The sequence below is a fragment of the Perna viridis genome, chromosome 2, assembly GCF_037379345.1.
Source record: "Perna viridis isolate PV_CMFRI_1.1 ecotype Kerala chromosome 2, ASM3737934v1, whole genome shotgun sequence".
Taxonomy (NCBI): Eukaryota; Metazoa; Mollusca; class Bivalvia; order Mytilida; family Mytilidae; genus Perna; species Perna viridis.
Genome location: NC_142446.1, coordinates 40276838 through 40297914, shown reverse-complemented (window position 1 = coordinate 40297914; position 21077 = coordinate 40276838). Strand labels below are relative to the sequence as shown.

Genomic DNA, 21077 nt, shown 5'->3' with positions numbered 1-21077 from the left:
TTAAAAAAAAAGACTATCCTTTGAGGCATTTTGAGTAAAGTGAATATATATTTGACACATTTCTATGTCATATAACATCTTCTTTACCAACTACCCAAAATACGTTAAAATATGTCAAAAACTGACCTATTGATATGAATTCAAACCGGGCATCTATACGGGGCCAATATGAAAAAAAAGAGGACCAATATGGATCAAAGCAGGGCCAATACGGCATTATAACTTCCGGTCGTTTGACACCGCCATTTTGAATTAGAGTTGGATTTAATGAACTTTGATCACCAGGACTAAAAGCTGCAGAAACACAAAAAAAAATCTTCCATTATATACAAAAAGGATATTTAAGCTTGGTTAATGCAAATAAACCTACATGTTCTTGGTAAAACACGAAATTAACTGTTCGACAAATCAACCAGTTGAGTTGGTTAATAAAATTGTCAATAAATATGTAATTTCATATTGGCCCTGTTATAGGGTTCGGTCAATCATATTCGCATCGACAGCCGTATTGGCCCTCGGCGGTGTCTCGGGACCAAGACGACCGCCTCAACCATATGACAGATCTTAAATCTATAAGAGGGCCAATACGAAACTACATATTTATTAACATATAATATTAGAACGAATTCCACTCATTATGGCTCAGCTATGAACCCAGTGAAGGCGTTCCCGGATTTTTTCAGGTACAATTTGTTAAGCCTTTCCGCTAATGAATATGTATGACGCCTATTAGTAATCATAATAATATAAATACAAAAGAAAATGTATTTTAATTAACATATGTTTTAACAATCTAATAATTCATTTCGCAACTCTATGCATGTTTTTTATACAACGGAATGTAGCCCTCGGGGCAGAACGCTTCTCCGTCGTCCGTACATCATTAACATTATATGTCAAAAATACAAGCTCTCTTAATAAATTATCTTCTGTCAACGATCTGACGAAACTTGTAGTTTTATCGTGTTTAGCTTTAGTCAATATGGACACAAAAGGAGTAGAAAGTAACAATGAAAATAATCAATTTCACGTGAAAAGATGGAAAAGGTGCTAAATGCAAATAAAAAAGACGGAGAATTACGTGTAGTGGAATGAAGTAATGTCATCGTGTTGCTATAATTGTCGATTCCAATGTTATAGGACTATAATATGTACTAAGAACCATGGTTAGAATTAGTGGACTGACTAGAAAAATTACTAAAAAAATCAAATGGATTTTTGTATTGGTGATTACACTTGTTCCTTTTATCTTAATCTTATCAGGTAGGTATTGTTTTATTATCTTACTGATTGGTTAAAATTAATTACGATTAATTAATAATTTGCATTACGTATGTTTTTTTTTTAAATTAAGTTACGTTGTACAACATTTCAAGGGCTTTCTCTTATTTGTTGTTTTAGAGTTCTGCAATAACCGAATATCGTAAAAAGACAGTTTGAATAATCCAAATTAAACTAATCTAAAAAATTCCAGTTTTTGTCTGTTCCAATAGATGTAGACGAAACTGCTGAAAAATAATTTTGGAGTTAAATGGGATTTGGAACAAACCTGCTTAATCTTACTTTCCATGTAGACGTGATATTATGCTTTACCACATAGTAACTTATTTTATGAAAACGATACCATAATGAAATATGATTATATATGTAATGAGGTCGTGTACTCTATGTTATGGATTAATTTGGTCGTTATTTTTTTCGTGGTATGTCGTACATGTGTATAGCATCCACTAATCCCTGATTTCAGTTTCTGAGGTATTTCCCATGTTACTATGATACTGAGGCTGGGTTGCTGACCCAACGCACAATCTTTAATTTGTTTGATCGGCTAATAACAAATTACTTCTACCCAGATCTTTTGTTTAGATTTACTTCCATAGCCTTTGACTTTCCCCAAGCTACTCAAAAGACATTTGGGTATTTAACACACAATGGATCAATGGATAAAAATATAACTAATGGTAGTATAGCAAGACATAGCAAGACATAACTTAGCCATTTTAACGTGCAGCTAGACATACATATATTTCAGTGACTGAAAGGGTTTGTCCCCTATAAGAATTTGTTTGTTTGTTTGTTGGGGTTTAACGTCCGAGCAGCAATATTTCAGCTATATTCAGACGATGAACATGAAATTGATGATAAAATGAACATGAAATGATGATGAAATGAAAAAGCGATGGGACACAAGGACAATGGGGTCGACAAATTTTGATTGCGACTGGAAATAGGGAGAGATGGGTAGGGTCGGGCAATTTAGCCTCCTGTGGCGGAGCCCTATGGTTCCTACTCCGGGAGAATACCACAGTAGGGTTCTTTAACGTTTGAGGAACGAGGCATCTTTCCCAACACGGTGCACCACTATGGTTTGCGGTCAGGTTTTCCGTATTATAGCCTGACAACCCCAGCATGTAACACACCAGGGGTACCCCATTTCACCACCTGGGGCACACATCCCAGTTGCTCTGTGGGCAGAGCGCCCTAGCCCCCGGCTAGGGTTCTGAGCACTATTTAGTCGCCTTTTACGACAAGCTTAGCGCTGCTGCAGGCCTATTCTTTTAACACCCGGACCTGCACGGAGAGAACCCTATAAGAAAGGATCTCGAATAATGAATAAAAATTCCCCTATTCAAATAAAAATTATGTGAATTAATTCGTAGTAATATGTCATCATAAATAAGGTACATGCTGAACATATCCCGCGTTTACGACACTTAATTGTTCATTTTGATTATGTTAAGTGAATCATGGTTTATGTTTCAGTATGACCTCTGGAACATCTGGAACAATGTCAGTTGTTCTATAATTCGTGTATTGTTTCTCATTTTTGAGCTCAAATTTTGAAGTTTACATTTTCATGTTTGGTACGGCATAGGTATAAATTTTGTCGAAATCCTGTTTCATAAAATCAAAGATAGCATCTTAGTTAAGTTTACTTTTTAAATTTTTTTTTGGTGCGGCTTCATGATGAATTCTTGATTTTTGTACTTATAAAAAAACATAGGTGTATCATCTTTGTACAACACAAACAGTTCAGAGGGAGAGTGTGTGATAAAAAGTAAATACCTTAACTGTCTAGGTCAAATGTCAATAAATATATATTAAGGTCAAACTATAAGAAGATATTCCGATTGAACTTGGCTTTTTTATCAATGATTTTAGACAGTTACATTTTTGATGTCCTGTTTTCTACAAAAACAACCATAATAAACGTACACAAAAATACGTGTTCGTAGGAGTAACAAACCAGTAAACAAGGAAAAGTCGTGACTATAAAGCTGAACGGTATATTTTACAGCACATCAAATAGAAGATAATTATAGCCATGTTTTTTTTTGTATGGGTAAAGGTAGAAAAATGGTAATTCAATCGATTTGACTACAATACAGATGATAAACAAAATTCCTGAATAGCATAGACTCACTGCTTAAAATGTTGATATCTTCCCATGGGAACAGCATTTTTCTGTATAGTCGCATGTAAAAGATATTTTAGCAAACGTTTGTATAAGGATAAGCGTACTGAACAAATCTTTACTGAATGGAGCAAGAACACTTGTTCATTTTAATTATCTAGCATATTCTTGAGTTTTTACTGGGTAGCTCAAGTGAGTGTGAAGGACTCTTTTTAATGCACAATATTGAGGATTGCTTGTGTTATTATCAAAGTCTATCCTATCAAATACGTGTCGAAGATCAATTTAGTTCCCAGAAATATCTTCACACTTTTGATAAAATGTCACAAAAATTTGCATTATCTTGATTTGATGTATTGTTATAATCCATTACAAACGCAAGACTTTTCACTCCACAAAACTTGTAATGGTACATTTGAGAGAAATTTGTATCTACCAGATTAACATATACTACAATACGTTTACTATGTGACTTTTTCTAAATAGCCAGCACTCCACAGTTTAGTTTAGTTTCACACTTTTGGCTAGGGATGAAAAATGACATAAATGGAAACCGGTGGTTGCTATAGTGATTAAAAATGAAGAATCTATTGTTGATAAAACATTTTCTGAAAAAAGGGGACTTTTAAAAGTATTTTGCAATGTTTTATATATTTTCAATGTTGAAGGGGCTTTTTTTCAATGACAATTTGACTTCATTGTGAAAGTGAAAGTAAGTCAATTTTTTACAATGCTAAATTTAATAAGTGGATTACAAAGTGAAATAGCTCCAAATCTAACCGGCGATGCCCATATGAGGAAGGGGTTTTTGAAGGGAAAAGTTTGAACAGTTTCAGGGATTGAAATAAAAATTTCAGATATTTTGCGGGAAATTTGATATTTTTAAACCTGATTTTATGAACTTTTTTGCAAATTTTCGCATATTTTTGCATGGTTTCTATGGTAATCCTATATGCTGTGGGTAATTTTTTCCCAGAAAATTTTTACTGCATCCTGATGACCTTGGCTTGAGCTATTTCTAGACATATAGATTTACAGATGCTTGACAATTTTTTAAAGTGATAAATGTTACAAAGCATCAGATTACAAGACCAAAATTAGGCAGTTCTACAATACTGTGGAGTGCTGGCTATGTGACTTTTTCTAAATCACACAAGCAGACCAATTTGAACGAGACTCGTTTGTACTATACATCGACCAGATGGATTGAGCTTTATTGTTTTATTGCAATGTATCATGTGTCAATGATATTTTAATACTATAAACCTCGAATATTAGCACAGGTATTGCCACTGGATTGAAACAGTTCTCTATATAGTAATATTTTTTTCTTTTCCAATCTTTACCCTGTTTGTAAAATAAAATAGAAAAGTTCAATAGTCAAAGAAGCAGAACATTTCCGACATTGTTCCAGTTCGCTGCATTGATATTGATTCCGTAAATCTTATTTCTATTGGAACGGTCGAATGTAACGAAAGTATGTCGATATATTCAGCTGTTGTAATTCATTAAAGATCTGCAAAGTTAAACCTAAAGTCGCTTCAGCATCAACATACAGAACAAATTTACTATTTGGCTGTTATCAATACCTTTTGCATTAAATAAAACCTCTGACTTTCTGATATGTTAAAAGATGTGAAGATGTTAACTTTTTACCTTTGGAAAATTATTTTTTGTATATGTAAAGTTTTCCAATAGACCTTTTCGTGCTAATTTTGTGAACAGACCCAATACTTCAGCGAGGTAGGTGCAACACTTTCCCGTAAAAAAATGGAAACCTGTTAGAGGTTCGACAAGGATATGTATCATTTACCTCGTAGAAGTAACAAACTGAGCCTGCTCACAAAATAAGCACCAAAGGGTATATCGATAAATATGTCTATTACAAGACAAAAACAATCGTATAAAGGTCTGGTTTCATCAGACAGGTTGATTACTTTATTCAAAAATATGTATCAATTACAAAGTACAAGTATTTCGTTATTACTTTACAACTGGAAGTATCCAACAATAGAAATTCTTCAGTTGTTTACGTAAAATTATTATTATCTCAAACAAGTCATTAATAACATCTGTCACGATGTCATGTTAAATTTGAGAATTAATGTAAATGTATGAAGAACATAATTACACAGAGAAAATGCTGTGAAATACCATAATTTTAACGAACTTGTCCGAATAATAATGAGAGGAATCTCAATAAATCAAGACCATAATCGCTGTTTACAGTTGAGAGTTTTCATGGAATGTAGATGTTTGCAAATGTTGAAGAGACATGTAATGAACACAACAGAAATTATTCTGAAGAAAAACAAAACAAAACAAAACAAAAAAAAAATGTTCAACGACAAACTTTCTATACGAAAGCTTAATTATTCTTCTAAAATCATCGACCATTTGACATACTACCTACTAAAATTTAGAAAATATCAAGACTATTCGCATATTCAAAGATTTACCTAGTCACATCCGTTCATTACGGTACTCTGAAAGCGTTTTCAAATAAGAGCTACTTTAAAAAATTCCTGTAGATGTATGTGGCTTACTTATCCTTTTCAGGAATCCAAGGATATATAGGATTAGTTCTATCAAGTTTTGAACTTCTCAGTCTTGCCTACGACAAAAATTTTCGAGATTTAAGAGATTCGTAAATCATTTTATCGGTTTAATATTGCGTTTCAGTTCTCACGATCGCTTTAGAAGGGAAACAAAAGTCAAGACGAGTGACATCCCTCACAATAATGAATGCCAAAGCACGCAATAAAGGATATATTTAAAATAGATCGTTCATAAGTATCTTCCCCTCAGGGATCTTAATGTCATATCTGCTCCGTGTGTACTAAATAAAAACAACGTCGAAATAATTCCTAGATTTTATGGGTGTCAGACTGTATAGTTGTTTTTTTTATTCCATGTATTTCTCAAGCAGTCTGTGTCTTAAATCCTATCTGTTTGAACGTTGATGTTCTTCTAAAATTTAAATTTTTGTATCCTATTATATTTGATTTTGAACATGGGGTATTTTTGAATCAGTTCCTTAAGCATCTCTCAATTTTGGTGCTCTTGTAAGCATTGTAAGAAACTGTATGTACATGTAGATTCAGGTAAGCAATTTACTCAGTGAGGAAATATATTTTTAAATGCTAAGCAACTGGCCTGCACGTATAACCATCTAAGTTTTGTAAAAGAGTAAATTGCCAGATTAATTAAATATTAGAAAGATGCAATTCAATTTGATTCCAGTCCAAATTTACCAAGAATTGATTAATGTTCAAAGCGTTATTTTGTATATGTTATTTCAATTACGATCTGTTTGCAAGTACGGTTGCATATTTTTGTGTCAAATTTAAAAACAAAATTTTACAAAGATGAATCCATTTTACTTTCAAATTGTTAAAAATATTACTATCAATCAAATTTAATGACTTATCATATCCGTTTCACATAAATGAATGTATTTAAGTCAAATCATGCATAAAAATATTTACTACGACTCAAGTCTTAAAACTCTACCATTCAGTAAAATAGAGACTTTTAGACGAACAAGGACCAGAAAGAAACAAATGAAGACCAATGCTCTATCTATCTGTGCACAGAAAACATATGGTGTAAATATTTCGATTATTTTTTAATTAGTATTTCCTTTGCCTTTTTAGCAGAAAGTATTCGGAGGCATATGACTGAATAAAAATGTGTACCCATATCCTATTTTAGAAAATCAGACCGTTAAATAATCCACGACAGATGTGATTCATAAATGCATAAATCTTTTTTATGGTCATTTAACACAAAGAACTAATTCATCTGTTTGCGATCTTTATCAACATTGACTTAGTATGGTTATAATATACACATTTGCTATTTGAATTCATTTCACACTTATTATGGTCTAACTCATTTTCTTAACGTTTAAATGCAGCGTACAGCCATACGCGTTTTTGTTCTGCTGTAGTGCACATCTAGAGGGGTCAACGCAGGTGGAACAATTCAAGGTGTCAAGAAGTAATGATATTTCACACAAGTCAGATTTTATTGCTCGGTACAAACTTGTATTTTATTGTCGGCATCTCTTCGTTTCATTGATACATGTACATGTATCGTATCATTGCATGTAGATTCACTAAGGTCACCATATCAATAAAATTGTCACAGCAAATTATGTGCGAAAACAGAACATTAAATGGGTAATGTATCTCATAAAAGATTATTGAACGGCTTTTATGATCACGAACATGGAATCTAAAAACAAACCAAAGTACAAACAGATTTAAAGTTGGATGTTAAAGAAAGGCTATTATTTTGTTGAAAACAAATATACATCTTGCCTTTCCATAGAGAGTTGTTTTTTTTTCAATACTTTTACAGGTTTTAGGTGTTTTTTTATTATTACAATAGCATTAGCAATTCCACATCTGGCCGTTATTTTTTTACATATTTCTTGTGTAAGAAAGAACATGGAAAACTTCAATATATTAGCACAATTCAATTGATCCCGTTACGAGACATTCTACTTCAGTAATGAGCGTACGACTAGAGTACATGTATTTGTACTATCAGAACCACTCAGCCATTACCAATATATACTTAAGATGGACAATCTCCTCCACAGACCCATAACCACTGCATCACCCTGTTAGCTTATAGGTTCTGCTTTTATTCACAGGGCTTAAGCAATATTAATTAGAAACATGGAAAGCTGTTTCTAAAGTACCGTGAACCACGCTCAATAAATTGGAATAATAAGTTTAAAATCTTATCGATGGCGTGTAAGAGTACGCAAGAAAATGGATAAATCGAGATCAAGAAGACACTGATTCACTGTCAGAGTGGGTAAAGGCTGTGAGGTCTTTAATTTTGAAACGTATGAACGTTTTAAGTAGGTCAAAAACATTGTTTGCTGTATATGACAAATATTTTGTAGTACCAGCAGACAAAGCCCAAAACAACATTGTTTTTTGTCTGCAAAACGTATTATATCACATGTTTATCATTAGAGGTAAACGTAGAAAATAATAGCAGTAATAAGACCTATACTGCTACCATAGTTTCCAAAAAAGTGATAGTGGAAAACCATAAATCTGTGTAATCCTCATTTGGTTTCTCTACTAAGGACAATGGTTGTGATCTACCGTCTATGTACTGGATTAAACTCCACAAAAATCCATACGAACAATGCTAAATAGCTGGTTCTGCAAAATGTACCACTAAACCTCTTCTAAAACTTTTAACTTCTATATTCACAGCTGTGAAGGTGGGTCTCCAGTCCTACCACGACACTTGTTACTCCCGTAGTGGTATAAATTCAATGTGGATCCTGAAAAAGCTCTTCTGGAAACCCTCAATTCAAGTTTATTATCAGAATACAATAGCCTTAAAACCTATGATTTTTCAACTCTTTATACTTCGGTTCCCTATATTCAGTTAAAATTCCGACTCAAAAATATTCGTCGTTGTTACTTCGAAAAAGTTGGTACACCTAGATACAAATATGTAGTTCTTGATTCCTCGTTCTTTGTAAAAAAAAAAAACAATTCCAAATCATCTTCCAGATATACCGAAGAAGATGCTTTCAAAATGTTGGATTTTTTTATCGACAGCATATTTGTCCAATGTGGTGGACGCGTTTTTCAACAAACGGTCGGCAGTCCAATGGGAACAAGTTGTGATCCTCTAATTGCTGCTGTATTCCTTCACTCACATGAGACTGACTATATAGCTGATCTGATCTGAAGGTGGAGACATCGTTTAGCTAGATCCTTTAATGTCAGTTTCCGCTTTATAGGTGTATTATTGTTAAACAATCCTAGTATCGGAGATTTTATACATGGCATCTTGAAAGAACCCAGAGAACTTGAGATAAAAGATACAACAGACACTATGAAGTCAGCCTCATATTAAGACTTACACCTAGAGATCGACGGTAAAGAAAAACTACTGACAATAATCTACGACAAAAGCGATAACTTTTCATTTCATATTGTTAACTGCACTTTCATTTGTGGCAACATCCCTTCAGTACCCGCGTTTCATATCACAACTCAAACGTCTTATGCCAGAGCTTGTCGTAACTATGCAGACTTTTTGTATCGCGCTAGACATCCTACAATTAGGCTTCTGGAACAGGTTTATGTTACTACAAGATTGAAGTCACCACTACAGAAGTTTTATTGTCGGCATCATGAACTCATGGGTCGTTATTGGGGTATCCATCTGCACCATGAAAATTTATTTATTAAACGTGTCATAGTTTTCCTTTCTTTTTTTTGTCTATCCTAGACTTGACTTTTTATGGGCAACTCAGAAAAGCAGAGGACGCTCCTTCCTCCTACCGGTGCACCTGGTCCATGCTCCCAGTTTTTAGTGTAGTCCGAGTTGCTCATAGTCTCTTTGTATGTATTATTTTGGTTAATTTATGTTCTTTGTTGTGCGTGTCTGTTTTCCATGTCTGGTTTTTGTCTCTGGATTACATTCTTTTGATTTCCGCTATAATCTTGGTTCTCTTGATTACTCTTGCATTAAGGGGCGGGTTCAGTTCTGAGTGTAGCCAAGGTGTTGAGATTTTAAAAAGCGAATTGAGATTAAAAAATTATTTCCTTGTCTATTTTTCGCCTGATATTGATCAAGTCACGGTCCATTATAGTTCTTTCCTTTAGCTAAAAATTAACTATATCACTACAAATCAAGAAAAAACAATCAGCCACAATTTTTGGCACGAGTCCAGTCGTAGAAATCATTATTTCAGAAACCGAATAAAAAAATCTGGATAGATTCTTCCCACAGTGCATATGAAGTTTTTCTTCTCTTGTGCTTTGTATTGCTGGACATGTGATCATTGTCTGCATGTAATTATGTACTTTCTTACCTTTGACTTGACTTTAACCATAGACCCATCAAATAATATACCTGTCAATAATATTAAACACCCAAACCAGAACTCATCATCAGAGTAACCAATAATAAAACCAAACTATAAAAGGCAGGTGATTTCTTGTTTTGTTTGGTCAATGTCAGGTGTGCCATGTGGACCTAAAGTGGGTTGTGTTCAGAATAGACTTTTTTACATTTAAATATGGGAAAAAACTTACTGTATATAATAGAAAAACGTAATATATACTGTTAATGAATTAAATAATGATTTTTTTTTATTATGAAGAAATAAAACATTACGTGTTAAAGCAACATAAATGATGTAATTTGATATATGACTATTTCATTTATAAAATATTTCGTTCCATGTTTGCCATGCAAATATCATTATTTTAACCACCCTGAATAACTCAATTGCGTTAACAAAGATAAATGATCTATCATTGTTGCCGAGGCGAGTCGTTATTTCCTAGATTGTATAAACATCGGATTTTCAAATTTAGTATAGGCCTTTTTTGCCTCTTCTGGAATTGTTCTACAACGAAATACATCCTGACAGATCATTTCATATTCAAATGAATGTATGTTCCCAATCCCTCCTTGAATTTAACAGTTATTCATGACAACAAATCTTTAAAAAAAGTTAATGTACTGTATTCATAGAACACAAATTAATTGGTACTTTGTTTTGTAGGAGGTGTAACCATTTATGATTCGTCTAAAACTGAAAGCGGAAGTGGATTCCGAAGCTTTGTGAGTTTGTTATAAGTACAGTAGGTCATAATGGTTAATGTCAAGTTTGCTCGGAAACTGTGTGACAAAAGTTCAATGTATAGAAAATCAATTTTGAAAAATACACATTTTCAAAAAAGATGAAAAATATTATTAGTTAGCATCATTTGTTCCTGTCTGGTGTCACTAGGTCATTACATGCAGAAAGCACGAAATTAATCTTAGTAATGGACGAGGGAAATAATTTGTAACGCACTGAGATTTAAAAAAAAATCGTCAAAAAGTTGCAGTAGGTCATGGGTATTATCAATGATGTATGCATATTTTTAAATGCAAAAAAAAAGAGAAATCATTTAACCACATCTCTATGAAAATCAATGGCACCGTTTGAATCCATACTTTCGCAAAGTCGAAAACATATCTGTCCCTCATCCGAAATCATGCAAAGCAAGAATATTTAACCGCTTTATTGTACATTGCACGTGGTTTAAATGACTCAATTCCTAGAAACATGCATGTTTTGTCTTTGAATTTTATAAGTTACTTTGTATTTTGGAAAAAAAATGATAAAACTTAATGGCAATAAATGATATTTTTATCAAACTTTGTTTCAGGTTTCATCCTCTCATGTAAAAGCTCGTTTTAAAGAACGGAACCAAAGAGTAAGTGAAGGATGTAGAACACTTAAACAATACTACATCGCACAGAATTCTGAGGCAGCTGTAAAAGAGCATCTCGTTATTGATAGGAAGAAAAATATTGTGTATTGTGCTATCGAAAAAATCGGTTGTACTTTTTGGAAGAGAATATTTCAGATCCTAAGTGGATGGAGGAATGTATCCGATCCATTTAGTATCAAGGGTATCCATGCGTATGAAGGATACCAAACTGCTAAGCGGTTGCCATTCGATAAAATCCATCAAATTTTAAGAGTGTCAAAAAAATTTATGTTTGTTCGTGAACCGTTTGAAAGACTTGTTTCTGGTTATGCGGATAAATTGTATTCTCCAAATGCGGCGTACTGGAATTTCATTGGTCGATACATAGTGACAAATTTCCGCGAGAAACCAACGAACTTGAGTTTAGAGTGTGGTCATGATGTAACTTTTGAAGAGTTTGTAAAATATTTCATATACTCACAAAACACAAATGAGCACAGAGATGCCCATTTTGTACCTAGTTTCGAGCATTGTCGACCATGTGAAATAGATTATGACTACATTGGGAAAATGGAAACGTTCAAAGAAGATACTTTCCAGATAATTAAAGAGTTAAACTTGGACAATGTTGTTCATTTCAGTGATTTCCAAAACGAGACTGACGTTGATGCAATTATTGATACTGTTGACTATGTGTATTCTATGAAACGTGCTGTTGAGCGGTGTATGACGTTGCCAATGGCATTATTTCGTGCATTTAAGAAGTTACAAATTCGGGGAATAATTAGTAAATATATCGAATTTCCATATGATATTACTAAACAGGAAGAAATATCTCCAATGGAATTCAAGCAATTTCTGTTAGACGCTCATAGTAGATCTGGCGATCCGAAAGAAAGAAAGAAAAACAGAGAGGAGGCCTTTTTGGAAGCTTACAGTAGGGTGTCGCCTTTACTTCTGGATAGACTCAAACATGCCCTCTTGATAGATACGGTTTTGTTCGGGTACGAAGAATTGCCACAAAAAATTAAAGCTTTAGGAAACAAGACTCCATACAATGAAAATTTTAGATATTTCATGATGTAATAATGTGACTTTTTAACTGAAGTGTTTTGGTTTTTTTTTTATCTAATTGTCTCTATTAAGTTGTATTAATGTTTGATTTTGCCTTTAAGAACGACAAAAGAACCAGAAACAAAAACCAAAAATAAAAAACAAAAACAAAAACAAAAATGGAAAGAAGGAAAGGGAATACGAAGTTGATTTGTTTCTAATCTTGTTCATAACCTATAAAAATGTGCTTCAGCTGCACATTACTTTAACAAAAGGGGCGGTGTTGAACGTGTAAATTAAGAAAGAGATGTAGACGATCAGTTTATGATATCCCTGCGTACAAGAGAACACAAAATCCTTATATCTCCAAGAAAAACGTCGTCCAAATGCAAGGAGACCACAATCCACAATTACTAGAAATCAAACATTGTTCTTCTTGTACTATGACTTTGGTATACAGTAATTGTACATAACAATTTTCATGGTTCATCCCGACATAATTGAATATACATGTACATGCACAAAGGTGTTACACTGTACGTGGGTTCCTGTTAGTTTACATCTATTTCCCAATTTGTCAATGTACTTAAAACAAGGATATTGTTTTACAATGACAACTTGACATTTTAATTACAAGATTTATTTACTTGTTTGATACCTCATCTAATTGTCTCCACGTTCATATTATATAAATAACTGTTAAACCATTCTTTCATTGTTATATTCTTACTTATAATAGACTGCTATTATTGTAGACGTAAAAATTTTAGATAGAGCTGGGACTTTCATCCACGTTGAATTACAGTGTATATAGAGAACATAGATGGTCTCCAATCACCCGATGAACTTCATACACGGAACATTTAGTCTCAGTCAGTTTCGTTATTTCCAAACAGTTAGATAGGTCACTGCAGATAACTTTAAATAAAGCTATATTGAGACACTTAAACAAGCAAATCCAACAATTTTCTCTCTACCAAAGACGATGATTGTGATTAACTGTTTATGTATTGGATTCTTTAACTCCACAAACAGTACCACCAAACTTCTTTCAAAACATTGAACTTCTATACTCACAGCTGTCAACGAGGGTCTCAAGTCCTACCACAACATTTGTTACTCCCGTAGTGGTATTAATTCAATGTAGATTCTAAAAAATTCAAAAGATCTTCTGGAACCCCTCAATTCAAGATTATTATCAGAATATAATAGCCTTTAAATCTATGATTTTTCAACACCTTATACCTCTATTCCCCATACTCAGTTACAGTCCCGACTTTAAAACAGTATACAGTACCAAAAAATATGGTACTTATAGATGGAAATATATAGTTCTTGGTAGAGATTCCTCATACTTTGTAAAAAATAATTCCAAATGATCTTCCAAATATCCTTCTCTCTTATGTGACTGACTTTATAGCTGATCTAATCCGAAAGAAAGAATATCGTTTAGCTAGATCCTTTAATCTCAGTTTTCGATATAAAGATGACGTATTATCCTTAAACAATCCTAGTTTCGGGGGTTTGATACATTGCATCTACCCAAAAGAACTTGAGATATACGATACTACAGACACTGTGAAGTCAGTCTCATATCTTGACCTACACTTAGAGATCGATGGTAAAGGAAAACTATTGACAATAATCTACGACAAATGTGGTAACTTTTCATTCAGAATTGTCAACTTTCCTTTATCTATGGCAATATCCCTTCAGCACCTGTGTATGGAGTTTTCATATCACAACTCATACGTTATGCCAGAGCTTTCCGTAACTACGCAGACTTTGTATTTCTCGCTAGACTTCTTACAATTAGGCTTCTGGAACAGGGTTATGTTGCTATAAGATTGAAGTCACCACTACAGAAATTTTATGGTCGTCTTCATGAACTCATGGATCGTTACGTAGGACTAAAACTTGTGCAAATCATCATTATGATAAAATCTGAGGAATCAGACCATCACAACAGAGAACAAATGTAAACAACAGTCAGACTTATAGCGGGCAAGATCTGTTCGTGTAAATATCTTTTATATCGTTTTGAATCAAAACAGGAGCTTTCAAAGTAAGGTAGATTTGAGCCTGGTAAATACCATAGCTAAAGCCGAAAAGATTGCAAAATCTGATATACAGTAAACTTAGAGTAACAAAATGAAGAAGTCAAAACCAGAATAAAAGTATAAGCATGAAAGACCATTAAATGGTTCACGCTTAGCCCACTTCTAAGTTCTTACCTCAATCAAATCAACTGAAAAACGAGACCCATACATGTCTGGACCTGCATCACTCTGTGAGTGTTAACATTATGCACTAATATAGCATACTAATATTATACTACTGAAACAAAATGGTTCAAAAAGTTCAACATGCTGAAAACGTAGGAATATATTAATCATTTTTTCCATAATAGGATATTCACATTTTAAATAATTATGTATAAAGACACATAGCAAAGTTTGAATAATATTGATTGGATACTTCTTAAGAGCTATTCTTTATAAGGATCCAAATGGGTGTTCTGGGCTCTATGACAGATTTTCCCGAAAGTTCGTCAGCAGAAATTGTATTCAATATGAAGTCTAACTAGAACTAAAATTTGCAAATTTGTTAAATCATTTCATAATTGTCCACAATCGTCGATAGAGTGCTTAAAAATCATTGAAAGAGTAATCAAGGGAACAAAGGTTATAGCGGTAATCAGATGGATACACCATAACGATCCACGAGTTCATGATGACGACCATAAAACTTCTGTAGGGATGACTTCAATCTTGTAGCAACATAACCCTGTTCCAGAAGCCTATTTGTTAGAGTTCTAGCGAGATACAAAAAGTCTGCGTAGTTTCGGCAAGCTCTGGCATAACGTATGAGTTGTGATATGAACACTCGGTACGCAGGTGCTGAAGGGATGTTGCCACAGATGAAAGGAAATTCTGAATGAAATGTCATCACGTTTGTCGTAAAGTTTGGTCACTAGTTTTTCTTCCTTTACCATTGATTTCTAAGTGGAGGTCAAGATATGAGGCTGACCTTACAGTGTCTGTAATATCCTCTATCTCAAGTGTTCTTTGGGGTAGATGCGATGTATCAAATCCCCGAAACTAGGATTGTTTAAAGATAATACGTCATCTATGTAGCGGAAACTGAGATTAAAGGATCTAGCCAAACGATATTCTTTCTTTCGGATCAAATCAATTATAAAGTCAGCCTCGTAAGAGTGAAGGAATAGGTCAGCAAGTAAAGGAGCATGGAATGCCGACCGTTTGTTGAAAAACACGTCCACCACACTGGACAAATATGTTGTCGATTAAAAAATTTCAGCATTTTGTAAACATCTTCCTCTGTATATTTGGGAGATGGTTTGGAATTATTTCTTATAAAGTATGATGAATCTCTACCAAGAACTATATATTTGTACATAAGTGTACCATCTTTTTTGGAAAAACAACGATGTATAATGTTTTAAGTCGGGATTTTATTTGAGTATAGGGAATAGAAGTATACAGTGTTGAAAAATTATAGGTTTTAATGCTATTATATTCAGATAATAGTCTTGAACTGATTGTCTCCAAAAGATCTTTCGAAATTTGCAGGATCCACATTGAATTAATACCACTACGGGAGTAACAAGTGTTGTGGTAGGACTTCAGAACCTCTTTGACAGTTGTGAGTATAGACGTTAAAAGTTTTGAAAGAGGTTTAGTGGTATATTTTGCAGATCCAGCTATGAAATATTGTTTGTAGGGATTCTTGTGGAGTTTAGGAATCCAGTACATACAAGGTAAATCACAATCATCGTCCTTGGTAGAGAGACCAAAAGAGGATGGCACAGATTTATGGTTTTCCACAATCTCTTCTTTGGAAAGTGTGGTAGCAGTATAGGTCTTATCACTGCTATTATTTTCTACGTCTACCTCTGATAATAAACATTTGATGTAAATCGTTTTGCAGACAAAACAATGTTGTTTTAGGCTTTGTCTGCTGGGTACGACAACATATTTGTCATGTATAGTAGACAATGTTTTCGCTGCATCGGGGTCTTTGAAAACTGATGTAGCTTTGGCACTCATTGACCTACTTTAAACTTTCATGCGTTTCAAAATTAAAGACCTAACAGTCTTTAACCACTCTGACAGAGAATCAATGTCTTCTTGTTCTCGTTTTATCCATTTTCTTGCATTGTCCTTGACAGCATCCATAAGAACTTTTAAAGTTATAATTCCAATTTATGGAGCGTGGTTCACGGTACTTGGGATCTTTAGAAAGGATATTACGCAGAGATTGGTTTTCGATTATGGTTAAATCTCCCGTAACAACGTGACCAGAAGGACCATATTTGAATGGAGAGTTTTTGCAAGAACAGTCAGGTGGTTTAGCTTTGGAAGTCCTCAATCTCGAGGTTCTGCAATAGCCTTTTATAATTGAAAATTTTGGATGCAATGGGTGAAGTATAGGTATATGAAATAATTGGTATGGATTTGTCTGAAATATGGGGAAAATTTGTTGGTGACGTTTTTGTGATGGAGGATGTTAGCCAAATTAATTGCATCTATTAGACTATACCTTTGTTAACCAACGGTAATGGAAGAAATGATCGTTTTTCTTCATCTTGACTTTCCACACAAACTGGTTTGAAGAGTCTGTGGAAACCAATATCCAAAATGATGACAAGAAGTCTGTATAATGATGAGGTGGGGTCAGAAACAGGAGTGTCAAGACTTTGTTTTATAAAGGGAGTGTAGTAGAGTGAAAGGTATAGAATAAAGTTTGGTTCTAATGTTATGAAGTCCGAGAGGTTTTTGTATGAAAGGGAGGAGACCACCTATGGAGACATCATGTAACTTAGATGACGTATAGTGGCGATGGCCATGACTCCTTACCTGTCTTGGATTTTTGTCAAATAAATTCATCACATTTATGCTATTGTTATATTAGCTTGAAAGGTTTCCTAAACTTTTGATGTCATTGCATCCGTAAGGTATTGCAGTACCTAGTCAGCGTATCCAGTACTCCTCTCTTCCCTACGATAGTTTTTACTTAGAACGGGACTGTTCGTAGAATGTTATTTTTTTCTAAAATACGAACTTTCATAGAGAGGATTGAATGATCTTGTTGATTAAAGTGCTGATAAACTGTCGGGAATTTGGTGGTATTAATTTCCGAACGATGACCGCACATATAAAATGCACAATTTTTACCACAATTATTTGTCTATACGTTTTTTTCTACAAACCTGGTGGAAAAAATTACTGTGACAAATTGAAATTCCAGCCTTAAAATTGATGGTTTCATAACAAAGATATATCAAGTCATTTTGTGGAACAGTTTGGCATAATACAAACTCCCGAAACTAGGTCTATTTTAAAGACATTTTGTTAAAAATCCCAACAATAGATTTCCATTTTCCAATTAAAATACTATACATTTAATGTGTCTAAATAAATGTAGAAGTTTCAGATTACACAATGTATGTACTGTCTATAGATTACACTATGTATCTACAACATAAAGTGACAATAAGTTTTCTCCATAATACAAAATTCACCCATTCAATACAAATTTAAGTACTTTGAAAAGTTTAAATAGTATGGTTTCAACACTGTTTTAGTTACAATTACACAAATATGTACCACTACACATGTACTAGTCCTGTGGTGACATGAGTAAGACCATTTACTAGAACTGGGCAAAATAAAACAAACATCTTGAATTGTTTTTATTATTTTTATTTTTTTTAATAAAAATAAGTTATATGGATTTTAAGTTAACATAAATTGATGAATTAAAATGCAGCAACAGTTATGATTTCAGTGGTTGGCTCTTGAAACATGCCTCAAAATAACACTGTGTCACATTTATGTTTCAAAAGTTAGATAAATGTTTTTATCTAAGACTTCAGGTCATGAGTTAGATCCATTAAATGGAGAAAAATTGTACTAAAATGCTGTAACTATTTTTTACATTTTATTGTCAATGACCATTCACTAAAAATAAAAAAAAACAGAATTTTAGTATAATTTCTGTCCATTTAATGGATCAAACTCATGACCTCAAGTCCCTGTGATTATGAATTCTAGATTTCACAGTTTTTCAAATACCTTCTAAAATTATCTGCCACTTTACATGGAACAATGCAATTAAATAATAACGGTTTTTTTCTTTGCATTAGTATAACAAGAAGTCTATTGCACTGAGTTCATTGCAGATAAAACAATATTTTAAAATCAGAAATTACAATTAAATTATACAGTTTAATTGCCATTTATAAGGTATTAAAATGTCAATTTTATACTGGCATATTTGAGGTATTGATAAATAAAAAAGCAAACTCATTGTGTGTTCAGTAAAATAAAGAACATGTTAAAAACAAATCTATTCATGGATTCAATTCTAGGTTCAAATTTTAAAAAAAAATCCAGCCTAAATAAAAGTCTTGGCCAGTAATAGAAAAAAAAAGCATCTTTACCAATCATTTCAGGGGTTCCTTGTTATCTGGAAGCCTGTGCATGAATGTATGACTAAATTTTCAATAGGCAATTTCATCTTCCTTATTTCAAGAATCTGTACTGCTATAAATCATAATAGTAAAAAACATCTATAAACTGGTATGTGATTTATAAAAAAAGTTCTTGAAGTTTAAGTTAACAAAGGTTTCAGCTTTGTCAAAGTAATCCTAAAATAAAACAACAGATAACATGGGAATAACTTCTGATACAGGGTCGGATCCAGACATTTTGTAAAGAAAGGGGCCAGCCAAGATTCCTCAGACAAAAGGGGAGAGGATGCTAGACCATTATTTGCTGTTTTTTGTCAATATAACACATGAAAATGACAAATTTTCAAATAAAAAAATGGGTGTGCAGGGAGTTGGATCTGCCGCTGTGATACCACAATACACAAAGGAGATAGCTAATAAACATAGTGGACATCAAAAACATACATTTAAGTAAAACAATAAAAGCAAGTAAGTAAAATACACAAAAAAAAAGCAGCCAGAGGTTTGATGATATGTAAAATGTTAGCGATAAAGATATAATTTACTTTCTCCTTCCCTTTACAAGATTTACAGCTCTTCAAATAGTGTTAGTTTGTTTGTCATGTCAAGCAACTAAAATCTTAGAATACTTTCTAAGCTCCCTTGTCTGCTCAATCTTAACACATGTTAAACCTATTTAAAAGTATATGCATTATATGGGAAAATGACCCTCCAAACAAGTTTGTTTTTTTTCATAATGGTAAAGATTAAAAAACAAGAGGCTCCCAGGAGCCTGAATCGCCCACCTGGTTAAATTTTGCCTTTCAAAGGCAATAAATTTAACAAGAAGTCGTCCAACAATTTTGACTCAAGAAGTCTTTGGTAGGACTTATCATAAGGATCATTTCAACAATTGAAAGTTTCTTTCAACCTATCATAGTTTTCAAGATATTGACAGAAAACTGTTAAAAAAAAGTCATTTTTCCTCTTTCAAGGGCAATAACTCTTACAAGGAGTAAATCTGACAACTTTTATCCCTGAAGACTTTTGTAGTCCTAATAATAAGGATCATACAGCTATTGAAAGAATTCGGCTAAACCTAATGGTTTTGAAGATATATGCAAAAAACTACTGTCTGATCCCTATGTTCTATTTTTAGTAATGGTTGCCATGTTTTTTGACGAATCAAAAATCCCAACATCAGTTCTATGCAGGATACCACAAGGAACATTCATACCAAATTTGGTTTCAATTGGTTCAGTAGTATCAGAGGAGAAGATTTTTGAAAGAAATAATATTAAAAATAGCAAAAATCGTTGAACAAGGGCAATAACTCCAACATGGCTTAACACAGATTAAACCCAAAATTTGACAAGAAATAGATCTTATCATGCTAAACACTTTTATCTATGTCAGAATTTAGCTAAACCTTATGGTTTTGGAGATATAAGCAAAAATCTTTTGTCTGACCCCTATGTTCTATTTTTAATAATGACGGCCATATTTTTCGACGAATCAAAAATCCCCACATCAGTTCTAAGCAGGATACCCCAAGGAACATTTATACCAAGTTTGGTTCTAATCAGTCCAGTAGTTTCAGAGAGAAGTGTTTTGTATAATTGTTAACGACAACAATGGACGACGACAGACGCCAAGTGATTGCAATAGCTTACATGGCCTTTGGCCAGGTGAGCTAAATAAAAAAAAAAAAAAAAAAAAAGGCCTTCATAAAAAATCCTAGATTCCCATACAACATTTTTCAAAATAAGGGGAGGGTGAGCGAATTTTATTTTTTATTTGTTTATCAATTTAATTTAAAAAATGCTGTCAATTTAAAACAAACTGATCTACATTAGGGAAAAAAAATCAAAAATTC

The 21077-nt window shown here is 33.3% G+C and overlaps 1 protein-coding gene across 1 annotated transcript; it reads left to right on the top strand.

Moving 5' to 3' along the window:
- Nucleotides 1-853: 853 nt before the first annotated feature.
- LOC148625040 (uncharacterized) lies at nt 854-13436 on the top strand. The gene is made up of 3 exons (XM_088568232.1): nt 854-1263; nt 10977-11035; nt 11629-13436. The coding sequence occupies exons 1-3, from the start codon at nt 1164-1166 to the stop codon at nt 12757-12759; spliced, it is 1290 nt and encodes a 429-aa protein (XP_088424358.1). The 5' UTR covers nt 854-1163; the 3' UTR covers nt 12760-13436.
- The last annotated feature ends 7641 nt before the right edge of the window (nt 13437-21077 follow it).